General features: G+C 38.3%; 1 protein-coding gene across 1 annotated transcript in view; it reads left to right on the top strand.

Annotated features, from left to right (window-relative positions):
• Positions 1 to 23641, top strand: part of EFL1 (elongation factor like GTPase 1) — a 59178-nt gene that overhangs the window by 5418 nt on the left and 30119 nt on the right. Inside the window, exons 8-15 of the mRNA XM_082061495.1 lie at positions 3729 to 3852; positions 5660 to 5736; positions 5873 to 6009; positions 6827 to 6949; positions 7363 to 7462; positions 10857 to 11008; positions 11496 to 11674; positions 12314 to 12449. Of these exons, the coding sequence (XP_081917621.1) occupies positions 3729 to 3852; positions 5660 to 5736; positions 5873 to 6009; positions 6827 to 6949; positions 7363 to 7462; positions 10857 to 11008; positions 11496 to 11674; positions 12314 to 12449 (1028 nt within the window). The remainder of the gene's footprint in view (positions 1 to 3728; positions 3853 to 5659; positions 5737 to 5872; positions 6010 to 6826; positions 6950 to 7362; positions 7463 to 10856; positions 11009 to 11495; positions 11675 to 12313; positions 12450 to 23641) is intronic.

Below are 23641 nucleotides of genomic sequence, written 5' to 3' on the forward strand. Positions count from 1 at the left end.
GAGCAAACTGTGGTACCCAGCCTAGCTTGGTAAACTTAGTATTTTATTGATCACTCTCCTTTGATAGGCTGTAATAGACTAGGTCAAAACCTGCTGCTCTGCAGGAGCTTTCTCACAACTAGATGGGACCTTCCAGCTACAGGGACAGTGACATTCCTAAGAAGCATAAGACAGGCAGCTGGCATCAGGGCAGCAGTTTCAGCTGTCCAGTTCAATCCAGTACAATTCTGTGTCACAGCATTACTGTGATCTGTTTTTTCTGTACCAGACTTTGACTTGACCTTGAAATTATGCCTTTTGTTCTCTAGTGTTTATGCTCATCAGTCTTAATCTAGTTTTTTTCTGTTCTTCATTCAGGTGCATTTCTTATCTCTTGTTACCTAATATCTTTATGTGTCAGCAGTTACTAAAGAACATTGCAGAGGTGTTTAAGTAAATGTAAGAATTTGAGGACAGAACGATTTTAGAAAATTTTTTAAATTACTGTATTGAGTTTGTGATCAGTTGTGTTTTTCAGTCCTGGTCTTGGTAGCTAGTTTCAAAGGGTAGCAGGCTACTGTATACATTACACAAGTTCTGATTTCAAAGGGTAGCAGGCTACTGTATAGATTACACAAGTTCTGATTGCTTGCCACAAGGTGGAGACGTTGTCTTCGTCGTGAAAATACAATACATGTCTTTAATATTGCAAAACCTTTAAAAAGAATCGGCTCCATGATTTTTGTCAGTCAAGCTCTTAAATGAGGTTTCATGCATAGTTTATAGCCTAACATGAACATTTCTTATCACTGCAGAGGAAAGAGAAAATGAAATGGGTTATTTTAGTTTAATTGTCTGCCATGAATAATAATAATTTATAAAAAGAAAAATCGTTGTCAGTGGTGTAAAGGAAATTGAAAACAAATCTTCAAATTCTGATATGTTGGAATATTCTTTAGTCTGAAAGAGATATTTTCACAGAGGATGCGTGTCCATTTCTGAAGGCTAAAGAGTGTTTGCTGATATCTTTGGTGATCTGTACATTAATACACATCTGAAGTCTTCCACTCCCATATGGTGCCAACAGTCACTTTTCTGATCTATGGTGTCAGGGAAACAGTATTTTGATCTCTGTAGGCTTTAGCTTTTCTGACTTTAACTTTTCATTGAAATTCCATGGAAAAAATGGATTATGGTAGTAAACTGCTGTTACACAGAGTATTTGGGATGCAACTGTTACACACTTGTTCAAGTTTGGAGTCAGAATATGAAGATTTTCTTTAGCAGATGTTGAAATAATTTAGAGCTATCTGCTATTTTTGTCCTGTAAGGAAAAAGATTGGGCAATTCGCAGCTTACTTTTGTTTGAATACTGAGAAAGCCTGTGGAAGGGAATGAATGAAAAAGACAAGCTTTTGGTTTGGGAAGTTCAAAGGTAGCCTAGGTTTAGTATTAGTATTCAAAGCATGTCAGGGAACGCTAAACATTAAGCAAAATGTTTCTTAAAGAAAATGATTCAGTGGAGTACTTTTTTACAATAAGTAAAATTATAAGCTCCAAGGCAATTTAGAAGCTATTTCTTTAGCTCAGGCTACTTGCTATTTGCAAGCAAATTATCAACTATTAAGATTTTATAGGTTACAGAACTACATTCTGATATGAACCTGTGGTCATAAACACCTATGATCAGCTTTGTAAATGAGAAAGCAAGCATGTTATTCTTAAATGGTAGGTCAAGATAATTGTTATTTTTGTAAAAGTGAAAATTCAGATAATTATCTTCCTTTCATGAGGCTGCAGTCTAAATATTGATTGTAATTTATCTTTGAATGAAGGGAAAAAATGGGCCACATATGACCTGTCCTTATTTTTGTGATTGATATATTGGTATACTAGAGAGGATTGATAGGCTTTTGGTTTATTCTTTGCCTATATTATATGGATAAAAAAGGAACTTAAAAAACAATGGTTTGTACTGAATGTAAGACTAAAAACTGTTTGCTAAGATTCTCCAAATTTTAATGCCTTTCTGCTTTATATATTGAAACTTTTTAAAGATTATATTAATTGAACTGTCCATGTACAATATTTTATCTCAGCCAAACCTTTTATGCATATAACTTAGACAAGGGGTGTTAATATTCTGCTGCTAGGGCTGGATCAGACTGTACATTATACTGGAGACTAATGTGTGTCAATGTGTTCTCTATCCCATAAAATGTGCCCACAGTCTGGACAAATAACAGGGCTTCTATCTGCTAGGTTTTTTATTTGTACCTGTCCTATTTTTCCATTTTTCCCTCACATCTTAAAAATGGGTTAATGTATTTGTTGAAGCTGTACACAGATTGTTGGTTTTCTGATACTACTTTGTTTCTTATGATGAACTGATGGGCCATGACTCTGATGAATTGTATAAGGGGGAGGAAAAGGAACATTTTCCTTAATTAGTTTCAAGAGATGATGTCTGGACTGCCAGCAGTGCAATCTGGTGAAATATCACAGAATCGACTGAGTTGGAAAAGACCTCAGAGATCATCAAGTCCAACCCTTGGTCCAACTTCAGTCCGTTTACTAGATCATGGCACTAAGTGCCATGTCCAATCTCAGTTTAAAAACCTCCAGGGACGGTGAGTCCACCACCTCCCTGGGCAGCCATTCCAATGCCTGACCACTCTCTCTGCAAAGAATTGCTTTCTAATCTCCAGCCTAAACTTCCCCTGGCAGAGTTGAAGCCCATATGGATCAGTGAGGGGTTTCCTTAGTCAGGGCAAGCCTTGACTGCTTGTGAGTTGTGACATGGTTGTGAGTTCTGTTCCTAAAGGCACTGCAACTTGTCATGGCAGAAAAAATTGAGCCATTAGGCAGTGCCAGCCTCATCTAGTGCAATTAGTACATATGCTTTTCTCATAATGATCAAGTGTTGAAAGAATGCCTTAAATACATATCCAGGAGCTGGATTTCAAAGAAAAGATTATCAAATATCATTGTTCTGTAAATAGGTTTGTTATGATTGTAAATGTGTATTTTTGTTTCTGTGTGCACAAGGATAAATATGTGGAAATTTTTTTCTATTACTGCTCACTGAACATTCTCAGCAAGGAAACTATTTAATGTTCAGGACACTTCCTATAGGTTGCGAGCAGCCTGCTTTTATTATCTCATGGGGACCACTGAACAACGCAATTGGCTTTATAACACAATTTTGGCATTATGGGTTTTATATTATTTTCTGCACTTTACTCTTTATTAAAGCAGTGATTCAAACAACAGGAAGTACCCTAAGTAGTTAATTTAAAAAATAATTACCAGCATCTGATGGTTCAAGTGTGGCTCAAAAGAATACTTGATTTTTAACTTGTACCATTCTGGTCACAAACCATAGTTAAATGTGTTGTGGGATGTCTTTCACGGAATAAATCTGAGTGTCATCACATAAGCATTTAGAAATTTTGTATTATGCTTTTGTTTTTTTTACTATGGAGATAATACACAAATATTTATTTCTAATAAATAAGTTCAGCCTTGAAGCTCCCTTGAAACAAAACAAAAACATACAAATACTGCTGACATTTTTTAGCTGTTATACCTAAATATTTTTGCAGTTGTAAATGTTAAACAAGACAACCTAAAGTGAAGGCAATTGGAAAAATGGGAGTAAAACAAGGATAAGCTGTCATTTGCTTAGGCTGATAAGAACATGTAAACAACATTACACTTTTATCAAGATGCATTTTGTTTCCTTTCAGCATTGAGCATTTTGCCAAACTGTACAGCCAAAAGATTGGAATCAAGCCTGCAGTACTTCTGAAGACTTTATGGGGAGATTATTACTTAAATACAAAAGCAAAGAAGATAATGAAAGGCGATCAGGTAGGGAGGTTGTCAGAAACAATACCTGATTTTTTAAAATTCTCTTTTGGATCTTTTTATTCTATTCCCTGGTTGTTGTGGAGGATTTTAACATCCCTGATGTTTGCTGGAAGGACTGCTCAGCCAGCCAGCCACAGTCTAGGTGGTTCCTCCAGTGCCATGACGATAACTTTCTGATGCAAAGGGTGGAGGAGCCGACTAGAAGAGGTGCACTGCTGGACTTCATCCTCCTCAACAAGGAGGGTCTGGTTGAAGCGGTAAAGGTTGAGGGCTGCCTTGGTTGCAGCAACCATGAGATGGTGGAGTTCAGGATCTCCTGTGGCAGGAACAGAATAGCAAGCAGAATTGCAACCCTGGACTTCAGCCAGGCAAACTTTGGCCTTTTCAAACAATTGCTAGGGGAAATCCCATGGGCAAGGCTGCTTGAAGGTAAAGGGGCTCAAGACAGTTGGTTAGTGTTCAGGGACTGCTTCTACCAGGCACAAGATCAGAGCATCCCGACATGTAGGAAGTCAAGGAAGGGAGCCAGGAGACCTGTGTGGTTAAACAGGGAACTGCTGGGTATGCTCAAGTGGAAGAGGAGAGTTTATAGATCATGGAAGGAGGGGCTGGCCACTTGGGGAGAACATAAGGCTGTTGTCAGAGGGTGTAGGGAGGCAACTAGGAAAGCTAAGGCTTCCTTAGAATTAAACCTGGCGAGTGGGGTCAAATATACGAAGGGTGAGTGTCAGGAGGATGGAGCCAGGCTCTTCTTGGTGACAACCAATGGTAGGACAAGGGGTAATGGGTTCAAACTGGAACACAAAAGGTTCCACTTAAATTTGAGAAGAAACTTCTTCCCGGTGAGGGTGCCAGAGCCTAGCCCAGGCTGCCCAGGGAGGTTGTGGAGTCTCCTTCTCTGCAGACATTCCAACCCGCCTGGACACCTTCCTGTGTAACCTCATCTGGGTGTTCCTGCTCCATGGGGGGATTGCACTGGATGAGCTTTCCAGGTCCCTTCCAATCCCTGACATTCTGTGATTCTGTGAAATTGACCTCAGTACCTTTTCACTCATCAGTGGAAGTATAAATTCACTCGGATAGCCTTGCGCCAGCCCTTGGAGAGAGAGAATATTCCAAAATTGACCGTTCAAAAGCTACAGGGAGGAATGTAATTTAACAGTTGCTCTTAAATGTCTCTGTTCACAAAAGAAGCGACATTCCAGCTCAAGGATTCAGCATAGAGCAAAACACACAAGATGAATGGAAGACTAACAATATAGAAACCAGAGTAGTGAGTGCATCTCTGTCTTATTTGAAGAGTCCTTCAGCAGATCGGGATTTAGGATATTGATGTTTAGCTTAGGATTTAGAAAATAATTTTTGTCTTAGTGAGATCCCATTGAATGCTATACCAAAACCCCGGCCTGAAAACTACACTTCTCTTGCATTAAGCGTTTCCACCACTAAAAGTTAAGAGAGGAGAAGGGAGTTTCCCTATTTTCAATTAACACTGATTTTTTTTTCATTTTCTTAATTGAGGAGTAATAGTTATAAAAAGGGTGATAACAAGCTCAAGGTAGACATGTTCTATATTTATTAGGCTCTTTTTTTGAAATTGAAACCCTGTTCTTTACTTTTAAATTTTGTGTTTGTTTTGTTCCTTCTATCATTCTCATAAGACAGACTGTTGAAGTAGTGATCTTGTGTAGAAACACATGACTGTGTTGATTTTCCTTGTGAGAATGGTCAGTTAAAAGTGCTATCTTCAGCCTATTGTAAAAGTGAGGAATTGCTGGTAATTAGCTGTATGTTTGTGTTCTACTAGTCAAAAGGAAAGAAGCCTTTGTTCGTGCAGTTGGTGCTGGACAACATATGGAGTCTGTATGAAGCTGTTATGAAAAGGTGAGAAGATCTAGACAGTTTTCATGGCATCTCTTTCCATGTGCTATGGTGTTTTTTGAAATACTCAAGAAATGTTGTAGGTGCTTGTTATGTATTGCTACTGTGTTTTTTTATCTATTCATTTTTTTCCTTACAGAGACAAAGAAAAAATTGAAAAGATAGTCACCTCTTTGGGATTGAAAATCGGTGCACGGGAATCACGGCATGCAGACCCAAAAGTTCATCTTAATGCCATTTGTAGCCAGTGGCTACCAATATCTGATGCAGTCCTCTGTATCCTTAAGGAAGATAGAACATTTTGTTCTATTGGCAGCTCTTAGACTTCAGAGAGTACTCGCATATTTCAACGTGTGATTTGGTGTGATTTGTTCTCTTTTTTTCACATCTGTGTCTATGCTAGCTGGACCTATTTTCTCACTTGTAATTTTAAGTTCCATATCTACAATTAGTCTTATATTTCCACAGATTTTGTGCTTTTCCACATGTCCTTTTTTTTAGGGAAATAAGTTATGAGACTAGCGCCAGTTTAACAAAACATTTTCATTATGTAGATTTCTATACAAATTTTAGTATTTTTCCTGAAGGATAACCCAATCTTCCTTTTATAAAATAGCATCTTTGCTCTTATGTCCACGAGCTTCTGGAAGTATCTGGTGTTACGTTTTAGGCATATGCATTCTTAATCCAATATTAGCCTTTGCTGTTTGTCTGCTGTGTAGGCAAACTTTCCATCGTTTATAACATAATACACATATTATTGTAAGTATGCACACATTATTAATGTATAAATACTAATTAGTTCTAAAATCTTGCCCTATTGTGTTATTCTTAGTTTCCCAGTTGCACATAGGGTGAGCCACCCCATTTAACTCTCTATTCTGCCCCTGGACACATGCCATAAATTGTTGCTGACTTGACAGGGAGCTGTAGGCACTAACAGACAGTTACAGACAGGATTTTAGCTATCTGTTGTTGCTGGCAGTTTGTGCATGAGGTTGCTTTAAAGAAACAAACACTGGAAGCATTTGTCTTCCTTTTATTTGCTTTCAGTAAGGAAACATAAATATATGTCCTTAACAATGTGTTTTAGCCATGGTGTGTAATAAACTTCCAAGTCCTCTTGACATCACTGCAGAGAGAGTGGAAAAGCTGATGTGTGTTGGAGCAAGAACATTTGATTCTTTGCCACCAGAAACTCAGGAACTGAAAAGTGGTGAGTAGGTGTTCTCCCATTAACATGTAGATTGTTTCTGTCTTGGTGGTTTTGTTTCTTTGTATCATAAGATGTGTAGTAATCTCTACTTAGATTTATCATTATTTTACTTGTAGTGGCTTCGTTGATGTTTGTCAGTGACATAATATTATGTCTTATTTTTATGGCCATGAAGAGTTCTATTTTTACAATTTTGCTCATTTTATTCTGTTGTGAAACAGACTTGAAGATAATGGGAGTATTATCAAATGATAAGGCTAGAGTAATTTTCTACTTCTTAATTTGTCTTTAGCATATTATCCATTGAAATAGCAAGTGAACAGTAATTCCTATAAAATCAATGGAGAGCCATAGTTTTGTCCTTGCCATTGGGGAAAAAAATGTGAAAATAACTTCCTTTTATGTTTGTTCAGCTTTTATGAAATGCAGTAGTGAAGGAACAGCCCCAGTTATTGTCTTTGTTTCCAAAATGTTTGCTGTTGATGCAAAGGCATTACCACACAATAAACCAAGGTAAGAAAATGTAACATTTAACTTTCTGATTTACATTAGATACGTTTAGGAAAAGAGTTATGCTGCAAGTGCGGATAAATTGTTTTAGACCCGAGAAGATAATTCACTAATTCTTGAGATGCAATAAAATCCTTCAGCAGGTAGGGATTTTCTGGATGAATTCATGAGAATATTTGTTTAATCATAGTAGTTTTAGAAGATTAAAAAAAAACCCAAAAAACTCCCAACCAAACAAAATCCCCAAAACCCCACATTTCACAGAATCACGGAATGTTAGGGATTGGAAGGGACCTGAAAAACTCATCCAGTGCAATCCCCCTGCTGGAGCGGGAACACCCAGATGAGGTTACACAGGAAGGTGTCCAGGCGGGTTGGAATGTCTGCAGAGAAGGAGACTCCACAACCCCCCTGGGCAGCCTGGGCCAGGCTCTGGCACCCTCACCGGGAAGAAGTTTCTTCTCAAATTTAAGTGGAACCTCGTGTGTTCCAGTTTGAACCCATTACCCCTTGTCCTATCATTGGTTGTCACCGAGAAGAGCCTGGCTCCATCCTCCTGACACTCACCCTTTATATATCTGTAAACATTAATGAGGTCACCCCTCAGTCTCCTCTTGTCCAGCTCCAGAGCCCCAGCTCCCTCAGCCTTTCCTCACACGGGAGATGCTCCACTCCCTTCAGCATCTTTGTTGCCCACATTTGTTGGAGAAGAGTACTTTTGTCCATATACATCATCCTAATGCAGACATTGCATGCTGTTACAGGATGTTTGGTTGAAAATGTGATTGAGTTGTAATGCTTTCTCAGTTCTTCAGTAAGATTGTCTTGGCATGATTATAACAGCTTGTGTTTGTACCAAGCAACAGTTGCCGTCGTATCTGACATACTAGCAAAGTCATCATCCCGTCCATTGCAAGTGCAAAATAAAATGGGTTAATTAAAGTAGTCTAAGCCTTGACGAACTTATTGCAGTGAACTGAAAGGCATGAATGCATTTCAAAAGATTTTATTCTCGGGGGTTTTGAAGATTTTTTTTTTGTTACAGCTTTTTATTGTTATTTTCTTTGAGAGGTAAATCCTTCTTGATTTCATTTCCCTGACGTCCTTAAGTGGACTGCTTTTAGCTGAAACCATCTGCTTTTCTGATAGGTTTATAATAATGCAGTTCCTCTTACCTTTCATCCCTCGAAGCCTCTGGAGCATTTTCAGTAGTCAACTTATGTATTAACTGGCCATTCCATGTTTTTCTGGGGTTGTCACTGTTCAGTGTAGTAATATAGAAAGTATTAGTCTATCTACTATAATAAATTAGACTGCTTTTGACTGTTAAGTCTTTGTTCAAAAGTGGTACTATTGCTGTAGTAATATTTGAAAGCTTTACTACTATATTAGGTTTTTCACACATTGCCTAGAATTACTTCATTTTTTTTCTTACCACACTTATCTATGAATCTTCCACCAAAAATCTTTCTTGCAGTTAAGTTTGAATTCAGGCAAAAGGTGTATTGCACTTACGGCCAGACCAGACACTAGATGGTGCAGTTTTACTTTGAGTCGTGTCCTTAGATGTATCTGGAACAAGGGGTTTTGCTCAGGTGCTGGTGTAGGACAGCAGTGCTGTTCCTGCTTTGTCTGCTTTCCTGGATAGCTATTCTAGTTATCAGAGAAGACTACACCGAGGCCATCGCTTTCTGGCTGTTCTGTCACTGATAATGACGTGTTCTTTTGTTTGTTGAGAGGATCGAGGTTCTTGGACGTGATGAGGATAGTGGCAAAACTGGCTTTTACGTATAGCAGGCACAGAAAGTATAGCATTTGTTTACCACACAGTTGAGGTTAAGATGAATTAGAAATAGTGAGTTACCCATCTATGTCAGCTCCGTTACTTGTGCCTGTTTCATGTGTATGGTGTCTGGATGCTGTAGCCTCTCTCTAGAGGTAGGGAATATCTCTTTCTTTCTGCTCCAGGATTTTAATTTACTAGTTTTTGTGTGACTGCATGGTGCCATTATTTTTTTCTGCCAATATTATGAGGCTGTAGATCCTTTCTTGCAGAGTGAAAAAAGGGAAATGGAGAGGATCTTTTTTCTGGTTTGGGCAGCATTTGTTCAAAACGGATTTCCCTTCTGATTGGTTTTGCCATCTGGGGAAATTGAATAAATCAAGGTATAATTTCAGACTGATTTTGTTGAAGATTCAGTGCCTTTTGTGCATTAATCTAGTTCTGTGTTCTGTTTGAGTATGTTACAATTCTATATAAGGATTTATTTGACAACATTATCTTTTTGTGTTTTTTAATGATACTACCGGGAGTGACTAATTTTATAGAAATTGATGCTGACAGAAACCAGGATGGAAGTCTAGGTTGTAGCTACTAGCTAAAGTCCCACCTACACTCAATCTGCTTCTTATCGAATTGAGAATATAATTACATATGCTTGTATGTGAGTGCATATGCACATTATGTGAGTGCATTCAGAATTTTAAGGTACATTTAACATTTGTGATTAGGGTTATTTAACATCTAAATATATTGATACTTTAAAAAATACCATGTAAAGGGAAAAAAACAAACAAACATTTTTCTTTCACTCTCAGGATTATTTACACAAATGAAAAGTGGTTTTGGACAATAAAATGTGTTGGAATGCATATGTATGTCTCATGTGTATGCTATGCCATCATATATAGACTGCATTTATGACACCCATGGCTGTCTCATCTGTACTTTCCCTATCAATCTCTCCCCTCTGGGAATTTTTCAGACATTCCAAACCCTTAAATAGCTTTGAACAGCTGCCTTCAGGGAAAAAAAAAATCATCATAAAAAAGTTTTCTTCTCTACCATCTGTTTTGCATTTTGTATTGTTAAGCTTCACTCTCTATTGCAATAAAATAAACTAAACAAACCAAACAGAATTACCACACTATCCCAAATTTCAGAGATACATGTTCATAGTTCTGTCACAATGATTGTTTAAGAGATGATTTTTTTTAACAGTAGAAGAAAAAGAATTGCTGAGAGGTTTATGGTGGCAGGTTTGTCTGTCTTTTGCCTTTTCTGTGACGTGTGATGTGTCTGTCCCAGGTTCTGAGTTCTGAAATCTGTGCTTCAAATTCTGCCATTTTATCCTGGAGGACTCTCCTAAATAATTCTTAGAGAGATTTTTAATTTATGTATAGTTTTATTACTCTTTTGAGTTAAATGTTTGGATTAAAGGCAAGTATGATAACTGTGTTCAAAGTGATTTCCTCAAGTTCTAAGAATAATTTTGTTAAAATGAAGGGTCTCATTAAGCAGTTTCTAAATTAAGTCTCTTGCAGAATCTTAATTATTGTGATTTGATTTATTAAAAAATGACATTTCCAAATACTAATGTTTTAAAATATAATGTAGGCCTTTAACTCAAGAAGAAATAGCTCATCGTCGTGAACTTGCGAAACGAAGGCATGCAGAAAAGTTGGCAGCAAATCAAGGAAAGGAGATGTCAGAAAAGCCACCAGGTGAAAATTCATCTGAAGTAACTACAAACAGTGGTGATACGAAAGGTATGTCATGCTCTGCTATCTATTTTTCTCATAGAACTTTTAATAGAGGTTTCTAGGTCTTGTCGAGGGTCTGTGTACCATACAAAGAATCATGTACATGCCAGTCCAAACAGTTCCATAGATGATAAAAAACAAACAAAAATCAAACCCAAACAAAAATCAAACCCAAACAAAACCCAGAAAACAAACAACAAAAAAACAACCCAAACCAACTAGCCAGCCAACCAAATCAATAACAACAACAAAATAACCAAAAAAAACCCACAACCAAAACCCCCCTCCTAAACAGCCTAATAATAAATTGCTAGAAAAGCAATGTATAAGCAACAGGACTGGATTATGAGTTATAACGGGGCATTCTTTCAGTCTTTTAGTGCATTGCAAGGTGTGATAGGATGTATGTAGTATGTAACTGACTATTTTTTTCCTTCAGGTGATAAGGCAAAAACTGCTTTTATACTTCATATATTTTTCTGACTTTGATTAGGTGAAGAGCAGCAGCTCACTGGTCAAGTAGAGAACGCGACCTCAAAGGCAGTGAAACAGGAGGCAGACAACAAGGAGTCTTTCATTGCTTTTGCAAGAGTGTTCAGTGGGGTGGTGCAAAGAGGGCAAAAGATCTTTGTTTTAGGACCAAAATATGATCCTGCTGAGTCTTTGCAAAAGGTAAGAGGTGACAGTGAAATGTTACCATAACTTGGGACTCCGTTGTAACACGGATGACGTAACTTTTTACATGCTGCTCACTCTGAAAATTTAAAAAAGAAGTTCAAGTCAAAAATTTCAAAAAGTATCAAAGTAATTTAGGTAATTGTGGTAATGGCTGGTTGTATCCGTAAACTCATTATAAACCTTAGCATTTCCAGTGTTGCTTTAGTGAACAATGAATCCAGTATGTGCATACTTTGACTCAAAGAAAACTTGTAAAACGAAAAAACAAAGCTTGGGGAAAAAAAATGGTGTTAAATGATTTGAGATTGTGATCATAGATGTTCATTACTTATGAATTTACTTTAAAACATTTGTTTTATCAGTGACAATGAAAAGTAGGAGTAGTATGCATTTAAAAATTAACAAAGAAAGCATTATTTTTAAGTTTTCTTGGTAACATTTACTCATTTGCCACGAGACTGGGTTTTTGGAAGGGGAAAAATATTTTCAACTGTATGTTGGTTTTTAATATTTTTACTTCTGAAATGAAAATACTGGAGAATGTTTTTTTAGCTTTGGAATGCAAATAGGTTTTGAGGAAGAAGTTTGTATTGGTAAGAAATGATAAATGTGTAACACTGGTTGTTTGTGTAGCTGTCATCCCAGTGTTCTGCTACAGATGATCTGCCATCAGTACCTCACATGACTTGCTGTACATTGGAGAATCTCTACTTGCTTATGGGAAGAGAACTTGAAGATCTTGAAGAAGTACCTGCAGGAAATGTCCTAGGTAAGTTGTAACTAACAGTTAATTTCCTAGAGCTTGAATCCGTATATCATCCAAAATACGCTTAAATTGTTTTGATGTGCTTTAATAAGAAGAAAACTTAAATAAATCTATGAATGTTTTTACGTATGTTATCTGTGTAAAAAATGAAGGCACTCTAATTAAATGGTTCTGTGAACTTTGAATTGTGAGGAGGGAAAAGATGCATGAATAGGAGAAAACTAGGGATTACACTGTCCTAATTCACTGTTAACCTCAGGTTGGAGTATAGCCAGGTAAGTATTGCTGCCAGGAATTGCCAAAGACAGCAGTAAGGTCTTATATTTTATAAATTGCAAGGATTATTTATATTATTTTCCCAACAGTGGAAATTCACAGAATCACAGAATGTCGGGGATTGGAATGGACCTCAAAAGCTCATCCAGTCCAATCCCCCCACTACTTCAAAAAGAAAGCCCTGTTTCCATTTGGGTTTATGGTACAACTGATGAGCTGATGCATGCTAATTACATCACTGTAAACAATCATGATTTTTTGTAGAAGTCATTTTCAAAAACAGCAATTTATACAGTGGTTTTGTGGTATGAATATTGATATCTTGCTTATAACTTGATGTAGAGAGAGTACTGTGCCTACATGCTCCTGGAACAGTAATGTGTAATGCTATGAAGTCCAGTTGTGATAGGCATTCTTACATGTTAAAAAATAAAGATAGTTTAAGATGCAGAAGTTCTATGTCACAGTAGGTTGTATGTTAAGGTGCTAATAAGTTTACCACAGGACACCATTTACCAGGTGAAAAAGAACCTCCAGAGAAGAACAGGATCACGCACCTGCATGAAAAAATTGCTCATTGAAAAGCATTTCTTTTCACTAGACACAATTGTAAATTTTGCCCTTCAGACCCATTTGGGTTTTTTTTAACTGCTGTCACAGAATCCCAGAATGTCAGGGGTTGGAAGGGACCTGGAAAGCTCATCCAGTCCCCCATGGAGCAGGAACACCCAGATGAGGTTACACAGGAAGGTGTCCAGGCGGGTTGGAATGTCTGCAGAGAAGGAGACTCCACAACCCCCCTGGGCAGCCTGGGCCAGTGTTCTGTCACCCTTACTGAGAAGAAGTTCCTTCTCAAATTTAAGTGGAACCTCTTGTGTTCCAGTTTGAACCCATTACCCCTTGTCCTATCATTGGTTGTCACCGAGAAGAGCCTGGCTCCATCCTCCTGACACTTGCCCTTTATATATCTGTAAACATTAATGAGGTCACCACTCAGTCTCCTCTTCTCCAAGCTAAACAGACCCAGCTCCCTCAGCCTTTCCTCACACGGGAGATGCTCCACTCCCTTCGGCATCTTTGTTGCCCTGCGCTGGACTCTCTCCAGCAGTTCCCTGTCCTGCTGGAACTGAGGGGCCACAACTGGACACAATATTCCAGGTGTGGTCTCCCCAGGGCAGAGCAGAGGGGCAGGAGAACCTCTCTGACCTACTGACCACCCCCCTTCTAATCCACCCCAGGTACCATTGGCTTCCTGGCCACAAGGGCCCAGTGCTGGCTTATGGTCATCCTGCTGTCCCCAGGACCCCCAGGTCCCTTTCCCCTACACTGCTCTCTAATAGGTCATTCCCCAACTTATACTGGAACCTGGTGTTGTTCCTGCCCAGATACAAGACTCTACACTTTCCATTGTTATATTTCATTAAATTTTTCCCTGCCCAACTCTCCAGCCTGTCCAGGTCTCTGGATGGCAGCACAGCCTTCTGGTGTGTCAGCCACCCCTCTCAGCTTGGTGTCATCAGCCAACTTGCTGATAGTGCACTCTATTCCCTCATCCAAATTGTTGGTGAATATATTGAATAATACAGGCCCCAGTACTGCCCCCTGAGGCACTGCACTAGATACAGGCCTCCAACTGAACTCCGCCCCATTGACCACGACTCTCTGGCTTCTTCTCTTCAGCCAGTTCCCAGTCCACCTCACTACCTGGTCATCCAAACTGCACTCCCTCAGTTTAGCTGTGAGGATGCTGTGGGAGACTGTGTCAAATGCCTTACTCAAGTCAAGGTAGACTCATGCGCACTCATGCACACAGACACACAATTTCAGAGTAACACATATCTTAAAATTGATGTATGTACTGCTTTTCATCCAGAAGTACCACAACAGTAGTCTTATGTTTGCTAGCATACAAAAACTAGATTTTTTCTTAGAGTCGCCTGTGTGACTATTTAAGTGTTTTTTGTTTTTATTGAATACCGTTAAAAGCAAAGCTTTTTGCTTACTGCCAGGTTTGTAGTGCTTTAGTGTAGTGCTCATAGGAGGCTAGATGATTTCCTGAATGTTTTCAAATGCAGTCAGCTATGCGAATATCAAGTGTTTTACCAAATTTAGAGCACTTGTTTCTTTAACTTACCAAGTGATGTTGTTAAAAGCAGGAATCTAGAGGTCCCTCCTGTTGCCAGCTCACTACGAACTGACTTTACATGATGGACTGCTGTGTACCTTGGCTTTTCCATTTCTAAAATGCTTTTAATAATTTATAAAGCACTTAAAGGATTCTTGCCATGTAAACAATATGACGTGGGAGCTGTAGGTGATGATGGATTCATACTTGTGGATGCTTCGGTACCTTTCTGAAGGAAGGTGCCATACAGCTGCAGTTAGTGTGAAGAGCTGGTACAGACTAGCACAGCTAACCTTGTTACAAGGTGTCTAACAAGCATTTCATTCCTTTAGGCCTTCATTGAACAATTTAGAAGCTTTTAATAAGCAGCCTCTGTTAAGAGCAAAGAGCAGCTGCAAGCAACGATGCCATTTTAAAGGCCCAGAATGGCTTTCTAGGACTGATGCCAAACAGCAAGCGTTACCACCTTCTGTGAAAGCCCTAGGAACAGTCCTGCTGTTGCACCAGCCTTTTATTTCTGTGCAAACATTTGGTGGGCTAATTTCACTCGCTGAATCAGTGATGTGATTATTAAAAAAAAAAAAAAAATAGCCAGCTTGAAGTGATTCCAGCTGTATGGGCTGGAATCTCAGCACAATGATCAGTGAACACTGGAGGGCAGTCTTGCTCAAGAATGTTACTGAAATTAGCCTAAAATAGTGAATGAAACAAAGAAAACTCAACCCTTTGTCTTCAGTTTTGGAATGCTTACAGTTTTTATGACTAACTGCCATCTTAGAACTCCAATAAAATAACCTTGCATTCTTAACTAGTTTATAGTAATCTGGTATTATTCAGGAAAAGGTATGTAATTCAGTGGATTTTGTTATTGAATTACATTTTATCTCTGTGAACTGTTGAGTTTACCTGACATCGTTGTATCTCTGTTAATTCCCTACCTAATCCATGTTTTATAAATAGGTAAATTGTTGAAAAAAATAATACGTTCAGGTTATTTCTTTGAGTTAAAGACATGATGCTTAATCTGTTTGGCCTTTTTCAGCACTGGAAACTGAAACCATTTTCTTAACTCTATTTTTGTTATGGTGGACTTACTCCCTTTGCAATTACTGCTCTTTGCTCTGTGTGGTTCCAACAAGCAGGCTGAGTAATTTGTGTTGCTTGTTGGGCAATGTATCATAATATGGCATGCATCTAAGGAACCAGGATCAAATTAAATTAGAAGCGTATTTTGCTCGTCATTTGAGAAGTTTAATTTACCTTGTTTGCCTTACAATTTCTACTGTTTTATTTGTGATTATTTCAGGGGATTTGACTTGACTATTGCAAAAGAATAAGTGATTCATTGCCTTGTTTTCAAATCAATATCAACATATCGTTCAATAAGAAAAAAATGTGACATGTCTTAGGTCAGCAGTACAGCACTGACATGTGTCTTTATTGACCCAGCTAAGGCTTTTTGGGGAAGAATACTTTGGTTAATAGTTCCCTTATAAAGCCTTTTTTAGGCTGGATGGTTTTTCTTTTAATTTATATTGAAGATTTTTAAATTGCTTTTTGAGTAGCTCTGTTTTTTTATTTTTCTGACTGTAGCTTCTTAGCACTATAAAAGGAAATCATAAGTGTAGTAATTCTTTCTGAAGAAAATCACTTTTGAATTCTCTCGCGCTTCTGGAATGTTCTCTGCTCCTAATTTTCAGGGGTTTATTATGAGATCTTAAAAATGTGTTTCATCTCGCCACTGGAACACAAGGGGTTTTTAATCATATTTAAAAATCGAGCTGTATAAGATTATTTAAGCTACAGTCATAATACATTCATCCAGCCAAAAATGCCTTTAAGTTAGCTCTTGACCGCTGATGGGTTATAATGTCAGAAAACTCAAATAGTTAAGTTTTTGAGGAATGGAGAGAATGCAGTGAAACATTCTATGTCAGTTTTAAAGCAACTTTTAGTTATTATAATCTGTAAAATCTGAGTCTTCATATAAGCAAAAATTAGATTTCTAAATAATCTTCTGAATGTAAGACAAGCACATTGTATGCAGGGGGTTGTATGCAGACAGATACTGCTGGTGCTTAAGATTCTCCAAATTGTATTAGAAGGAAGACTGTCCAAACTTGTCGGTGTCCCTTGTTGCTACTTATATGTCTGTGGGCAGTGGTGGGACTAACAAGAATCAAGACAATTTCATACCTTTGCTGCTTGAAGAAACTCACAGCACAGCAGCAGGAGACTGGTTCCTTTTCTTGGTGTAAGGGTGGAGAACTGACTGGGGAGATGTTCCTCAGCTTTTCTGTAGCTTTGTGGTTTTAGGTCCCAGATACCATCTGGTTCATCTCCAAAATTTCCAAATCTTCTGTGTGAGTACTTGGTTGGGTGTGATTTTTCAAGTCTCTTTAAAGTACAGAGGGCAGGGATTTTACCCAGTATTTCACAGTTACTTTCTTTAGTTAGCTTCACTATGTTATTTTTAGTCTCTCCCTCTATGAAACAAAATATGTCCATGTATAAATAAAGGGAGAACAGTTATCTACAGAAACAGTCATATTTATTACTTGGCTAATAAACCTCTTGTTTTTTCCAATACTGTAAATGAACTAGAGTGTTAAAGTAGTTAGTATCACCAGTGTAAAATAGTAATAGAAGTGTTAAAGTGAAGTTTTGAGATGATTGGCTGAGCTCACATTCGTAATGTTGCATTTGGGATTTTTTCCAGCACGCTGAGATACATCACTGACGATTTTGGGAAATTACCTCACATTTTCATTTGAAGAGGCTGAAAACTATCCTTCTCTCAGTCTGCTTATAAAAATTACATGGAACATGAGTTTGTGTTTGGTGCTTTGTATTTTTTAAACCAGTATCATTTTTAATGTCAGTATTGTTTAATAGGTGGCAGTTTGTAGTACAACTGTGTGCTCTCTCCTTTCTTATGATGTGGTTTTAAGGGGAACCATCTAACTTCTCTTGATTGGTTGAAAAATCTCTAGAGACTTAACTAAAGATCCATAACTAAATGAGAATCTATGATAGATGAACCAAAGTGGCTTCAGTTGTGTACTCTGTCAGAATTCCGTTTCTAAGAATATCCTGCCTGTTAGTGCCGTTGTCAAATATTGTACAAAGTGGGAAACATCAGGGCAGGGTTGAATGTGGACACCAGGACACTGACTGCAAGATCCAGCAATCCTGCTTAATTTGAGGAGTTAGTGTTTAAGGTTCAGTTTTCTGTAGAGGTGTAGATTACCCGATTTACCAAGGATCTGTATTTAGACTATATAATTAAACCTTTTATCCCTCTGTACAAAGTGGTATTAGGCTTGTTTTCCTACTTCTGAATTAAACATGCTGGATTATTCCCTTTGCAGAAGTAGTGTGCTGGAAACCTCAAACTTTCAGGAAGCTATTTTACAGGAGCGTTTCCTTTGTTTAATGTGGCCATGGGTTTTCTGAAATTCAAACTGAGAACACGCAGTATCATTTCAGAGATAGTACAAAATACTTGCTTAAACACAACTGAGTTTGAAAATCTATGTGTTGTTACATGTAAGTTAATGTATAGCAATTCAGACATGTTGAAGGCTCCATAAATCAAACCTGGTTTAGAATATGTGGTGATGATGTGGTTCTTTGACAAGTAAGGGTAGTTAGAGAGTTGTCACGTAATTTTCCATATGTTTCCTTACTAGAAATATAAATAGGAACAAGGTAACTTGTTTTATCCCTTGAACTGTTTTCTGATTCCCATTTAATGTGAAGCCAGGGGGCACTGTTTTTCATACGATACAAAAATGTGTAATTTTGGGGAAAGGTCTCTCATGGATTCACAGCACTGTCAATGTAGTGAAAACTTTGGATTATGGTTTTTAATGTGCACTTCTTCATGCAGAAAATCTACAAATGTTTTGTCTCTAAATGAAATTAGTCTCACTGGGTATTCTGAAAGCCAAAAATCTGTGCTCAGTGTGGTGCCTACTTATTAGCTCAACTTGGAAATAATGTAGTGGTTTCAGAGGCAGTGTAGTGTTAAGTAAAGCCACTGTCATGAAAACATCTTGTTTAGCTTCCATTTTTCCTTTGATAATTCCTTTGTCCTGTGCAAAGCTACTGTCTTATATGAAAAAGAGATGGGAAAATCTCCTCTCTGCTTCTTTAATTTTCATGGCTACGCTAATTACCTTCTGCACAGAGTAATAGCCAGGCTGTAGAAATAAGGCTGGACCTCCCTCAGCTTTCTTTTGGAGTGTTAACGGGCTCTGAAAAGTACCATATTTCCCCTAAGCTCCCCACCTGAAATCGTAGTGTTTACCTCATGTTTTCTCTTCAGATTCCACATTTCCCTCTGCCTTTCTATTTGTTACTCTTTCTACTTTTTTTTATGTCGATTACATTAGTTATCCTATGTCAATAAAGTAAGACTATATGAGAACATTTTAGTTAACCACAACCTAAGCAAATGCAAAACCTCTTCTCCTAACCGGCATTGTTTATGCAATAGAAACCACCAGTCCATGAGGGCAATTGATTTGAATGCATTTTAAATTCCTGCCAGAGCACTTCCTACTGTTAGCCAGGCGTCCCGCGTAACGGAGCGAGGAGCAGGACACGCGTGTTCACACCCGCATGGGAAGAAGCGTTTGTCTTATTGTGTAACAGGCCTGGTGCCTGCAATACATGGCATTCTTGCAATAAATACCATCTGTGGTTGTGAAATGCCCCTACTTCTACGTTTGAACGTGTCACACAAGCCTCATATTACTTTGTAGGTTTCTCTTTTGCTTCCATTGTCTGCTGTTACCAAAATTTCTTCAAGGAGTTCAGAAAGAGCAGGGAGGGGGTTGCAGTGAGGGAATGGGAGCCTGAGTGAGAAAAACCAATTTGGAACTGATTCTACGTGCAACCCCACTGAACACAAACACGATTGCAGAGAATCCAAATCCCACGTAGCAAAAGGGAAGGTTACAAAATCAAAGAGATTGTTAAGAAAGGCTATGTTTTAGTGAGTTATTCTCTAAATGTCTTCCTGAGATTCTGATGTTGTTTCATGCTTCACGTGAAATTGCAGAAGTGTTTTGAGGGTTGCTTGGCCTGTATTGGGGTGTGAGTCATGAAGTTGGCTTTGTGTGGCTGGTGAACTGTGGGGGGGGTTAAGGCAGAGCTATATTTAGGAATATCAACTGATTGCAAACTGTGGAGCACTGCAAAACAACAGTGTTAAAGGGGCAGCACTGGGGAGTTTAGGCTCAAAGTGGAGATTGTTTCGAGTGGTTTATCATTTAGTAAATACTTGGAAAAGTTGATATTTACTAGAAATATTCTTCTAGAGAGGTTGCAAGTCAAGTAGTGTGAATTCCAATGCCATTTGTATTTATCTAGTTGCATTTATTTCATTGTCAAAATTGTATGAGTTGAAAATAGTAAGCATAGAGAAAACTGGTTTCACTTTACAGGTTTCAGAATCTGAATTTGTAAGAATTTGTTGTTTGTGGAGAATTGTTTCATTCCAGTTATAGGTAGATAAGGGTAATGTTTGAGGGGCTGTTGCCATTGAGGTTTTATCTTAAGATGCAGAACAGCTACTGACTTTCCTCAATTTTAGCATTGATACCTGGAACGAAATTTAGGTAACTTTTTACATCTAAATAAGCCTAAAAGAAATACGGTTCTTCTCAGACCTTTCTTGTTCCATACTAATTCTCGTCAATGAGGTCTGTTCTGTATTTGGGCAAAATTCAAGTTAGTGATTTCAAAAAATGAGAGGCTCCGTTTTCCAAGGCTGCTCTTCTGTCATAGCCGCCATGGACTCTAGCTGGTGTTTTTCTGGGGTGTTGCATTTGGTACCCTTCCTTTCTGCAGGCATGTTTGGGTAGATAATTCACCTAATTTGGTAGTGAGTAGTTTTATATTGCCATTTTTGTTTCTGGGCCAGTCTGTGTGAAGACAGTGAGATTGCAATAGGAAAATTGCAATGAATTTAAGGACCCCAGCTGAGACGTGAGTGAAAGCTTTTCCTTACAGAATGAAGAGATTTCCGTCATCCTAATGAATTTGAAGTGAGCAGGTTTTTCAGAGGCACTTGGTGTTGACTTAAGCACGATTATTGACTTGAATGTAGGCAGACGAGCCAAGACAATGTGCTGGTGGGGAAATAGAAAAACCACACAGTTGTACAGTTGTTTAGGTTAATGTGTCTGACACATTAGTTTATCTGTTACTGTCATTTTAGGCTTCACTGACTAAAGTATTGTCATCACCAACTTTGATAGAAGTCTGTTTTGGTGACTAATTGGATTTCTGAAACAGAGTATCGAGCAATAAGTATTCATTTAAATAGTTGGTGGTTTCTACGTGTCATATGTTAAGATTTGTACAAATCATGCTTTATGCAATGTTGAAGTATTGGGTCAACCATTGTGAGTTGCATGACTGTGAACCCGTTAACCTAAATGAAAATGTGAACCTGCTGGTAGTTCTTGTTACCTTTGTTGTCGCACTTACCCATCAGCAAAGACATTCAAACAGATTCCCCCCTATTTATTCTGTTGAGGACAAAGTTGAAAGCCCATGTGATGAATTCTAAAGACAACCTACATGGTTCATTGATGCAAAGAGCTGAGTGTTGAGCAGCGTTCAAAACAGGACCTAAAATATATGGAATTCTGACGGTGGCATTTTTTGGAGCTTTTCCACAAAGGACTAATTGTTTTGTGACATTCAAAAAGCAAGTTGTCTGAGCAGTGGCACTCACAAAGCCTGGATTCCTGTGGACTGGTGTCCTTAAAATCCTCGGATTCCCTCTAAGCTCCGCTTATCCTGCAGTTGTGTCTGTCCCAGCTGGCCAGCCAGGCTGCGCATGCTGGTCACCAGGCAGCTGCTTCCAAGCGGGATATATAATGATCGTGTTTTGCCTGCCCTTTTTTCAGTGGGCTCACCAATTTTGGTTTCCCTTCAGTACTTAGCCATTGATTTCACATAATCTGTGGAAACTTAATTATATCTGAATCCTCTCCTCTCTCTCACTGGTAAACTTAGTGGAAGTTGACAACATGTTTAAAAGTTGTTGAGGGGAGACTGTGTGATTACAGGAGTTGCGTTTACTTTGGAAACAAGACTAAAAACACACTCCATTTTTAACAGATTCTTTTGTGTACATAATCCCATCAGGAAGTATGACATACTGTGTTGGAAGCATTCCTTCTCAACCGAAAAAAAAAAGTCTTAAGTAATCAGCCGCTTTTAGCAGAAATGCTTTTTGTTTTTAGTAGAAAAGATTCATCTACCCAGAGCTCTTCCAAAATGTTTAAAGCTGATACCTAGCAGTGGCAAATGGCCACGTTTCTTTTGTTCAGACAAGCAGCTGACAGGCATTCTGTGTTTCAAGATTTTGCTTTGTCTTGAGGCAGCAGCTGAGTCGCTGCTGCTGCCTGTGGGTGATACATGAGACGGTGTCTGCGGGCTCTTCTGCTTACTCAGCAAAACGATAGCAGACTGGTCTGGTTTTGGAGGGGGTGGCAGTGCGACATGGAGACACATGGGACTGTGAGGTGTTAGCTCCACTTTCTGCATGGATGGCAGGGTGAAAAAGGTTTCTTAACTGGTTTTATAAGATGTTGATTATCAATCCTATACTTCTGGTTGGCTTCATTATGCCATAGGAGTTTCACTATGATCGATACATTGATTTGCTTTTTATTGGACAATATGTCAGAAGCAGTTTCTCTTAAAAATGTATTTCTTAGTTGAGGGGAGTGAAAATTGGGTGAGAAGGAAAATTGCCTTTTCGTTAGGTTGGTTTTACTTGTCTGTTTAGTGTCCTGCATTGGCTCACCCCGGGTCTGACAGATGCCAGTGCTGTGCTGGGGAGGCAGAAGTGGGGACACGGCTGCTCCTGTTGATGGCAACCGGCTGCTGGCTCATCCCAGCTCTGTTAGAGATGGTGTTCTGAAACCACCATTTGGAGTGGGGCCTCTCTTCCTTCTGTCCTCTAATGCAAATGAAGCACTCAACGACTGCTGTTATTACTGTTGAAAGGGAAATTAAACACTAAGGGTCTTCCAGATGTGCAGATGTTAAAGCTCCAAGCTCCCTTCCTGGTATCTTTTGTCAGTATGAGGCTCATGCCTGGTTTTAACAAAGAGTGCAGTGTTGGGGATGTTATCATTGCATGTAGACTGATAGGATGTAAATAAAATTAAATCTTATTAGTTACTTTTTTGCAAGGGGACATGAAAAATCAAGATTAGTTCTATTTAATTTCTCCATTTTGAAATAGAGTCCAATTCAAACATGTAGTCTTCTGCACTAGTCTTAAGAATCCTCATATCTTAGGAATGACCTATATATTTTTCCCATTTTTTATTGACCTAGAGCTAATAAAAGTCACTATTTTGCAATATTTGCGGAAGTCAAAGTTATATGGACTATGAATTACAGTAATAACTCTCAATGATACATTAACTGAAGTAATCAGAGATTAGGGGGGAATCCCTTTGGGGAAAAAAGGTTATTATGGGGATAAAGGAGTAGCAGTCTTATGTTTTAAGTATTTTTTTTTAATGTTTTAAATATACATGATTTTGGTATGTTAAGTTTACACAGACAGCCAGAAATACTTAATGTGAAGCTGACTTGTAAAATTAATGATTTAAATATAGTCTTAATTTTGTGGAAAAGTTAGAGGGGTTTTTTTCTCCCTATTTTAACCAGAATAATGAAGGGCTAACAGAACATTTTCTCCAGATTTTTATTATTTTGTATTTCTTAGGTACTTTAGTCAATGATTAATGTGTGT

This window comes from Streptopelia decaocto, assembly GCF_964273445.1.
Source record: "Streptopelia decaocto genome assembly, chromosome: 9".
NCBI classification, from domain to species: Eukaryota; Metazoa; Chordata; class Aves; order Columbiformes; family Columbidae; genus Streptopelia; species Streptopelia decaocto.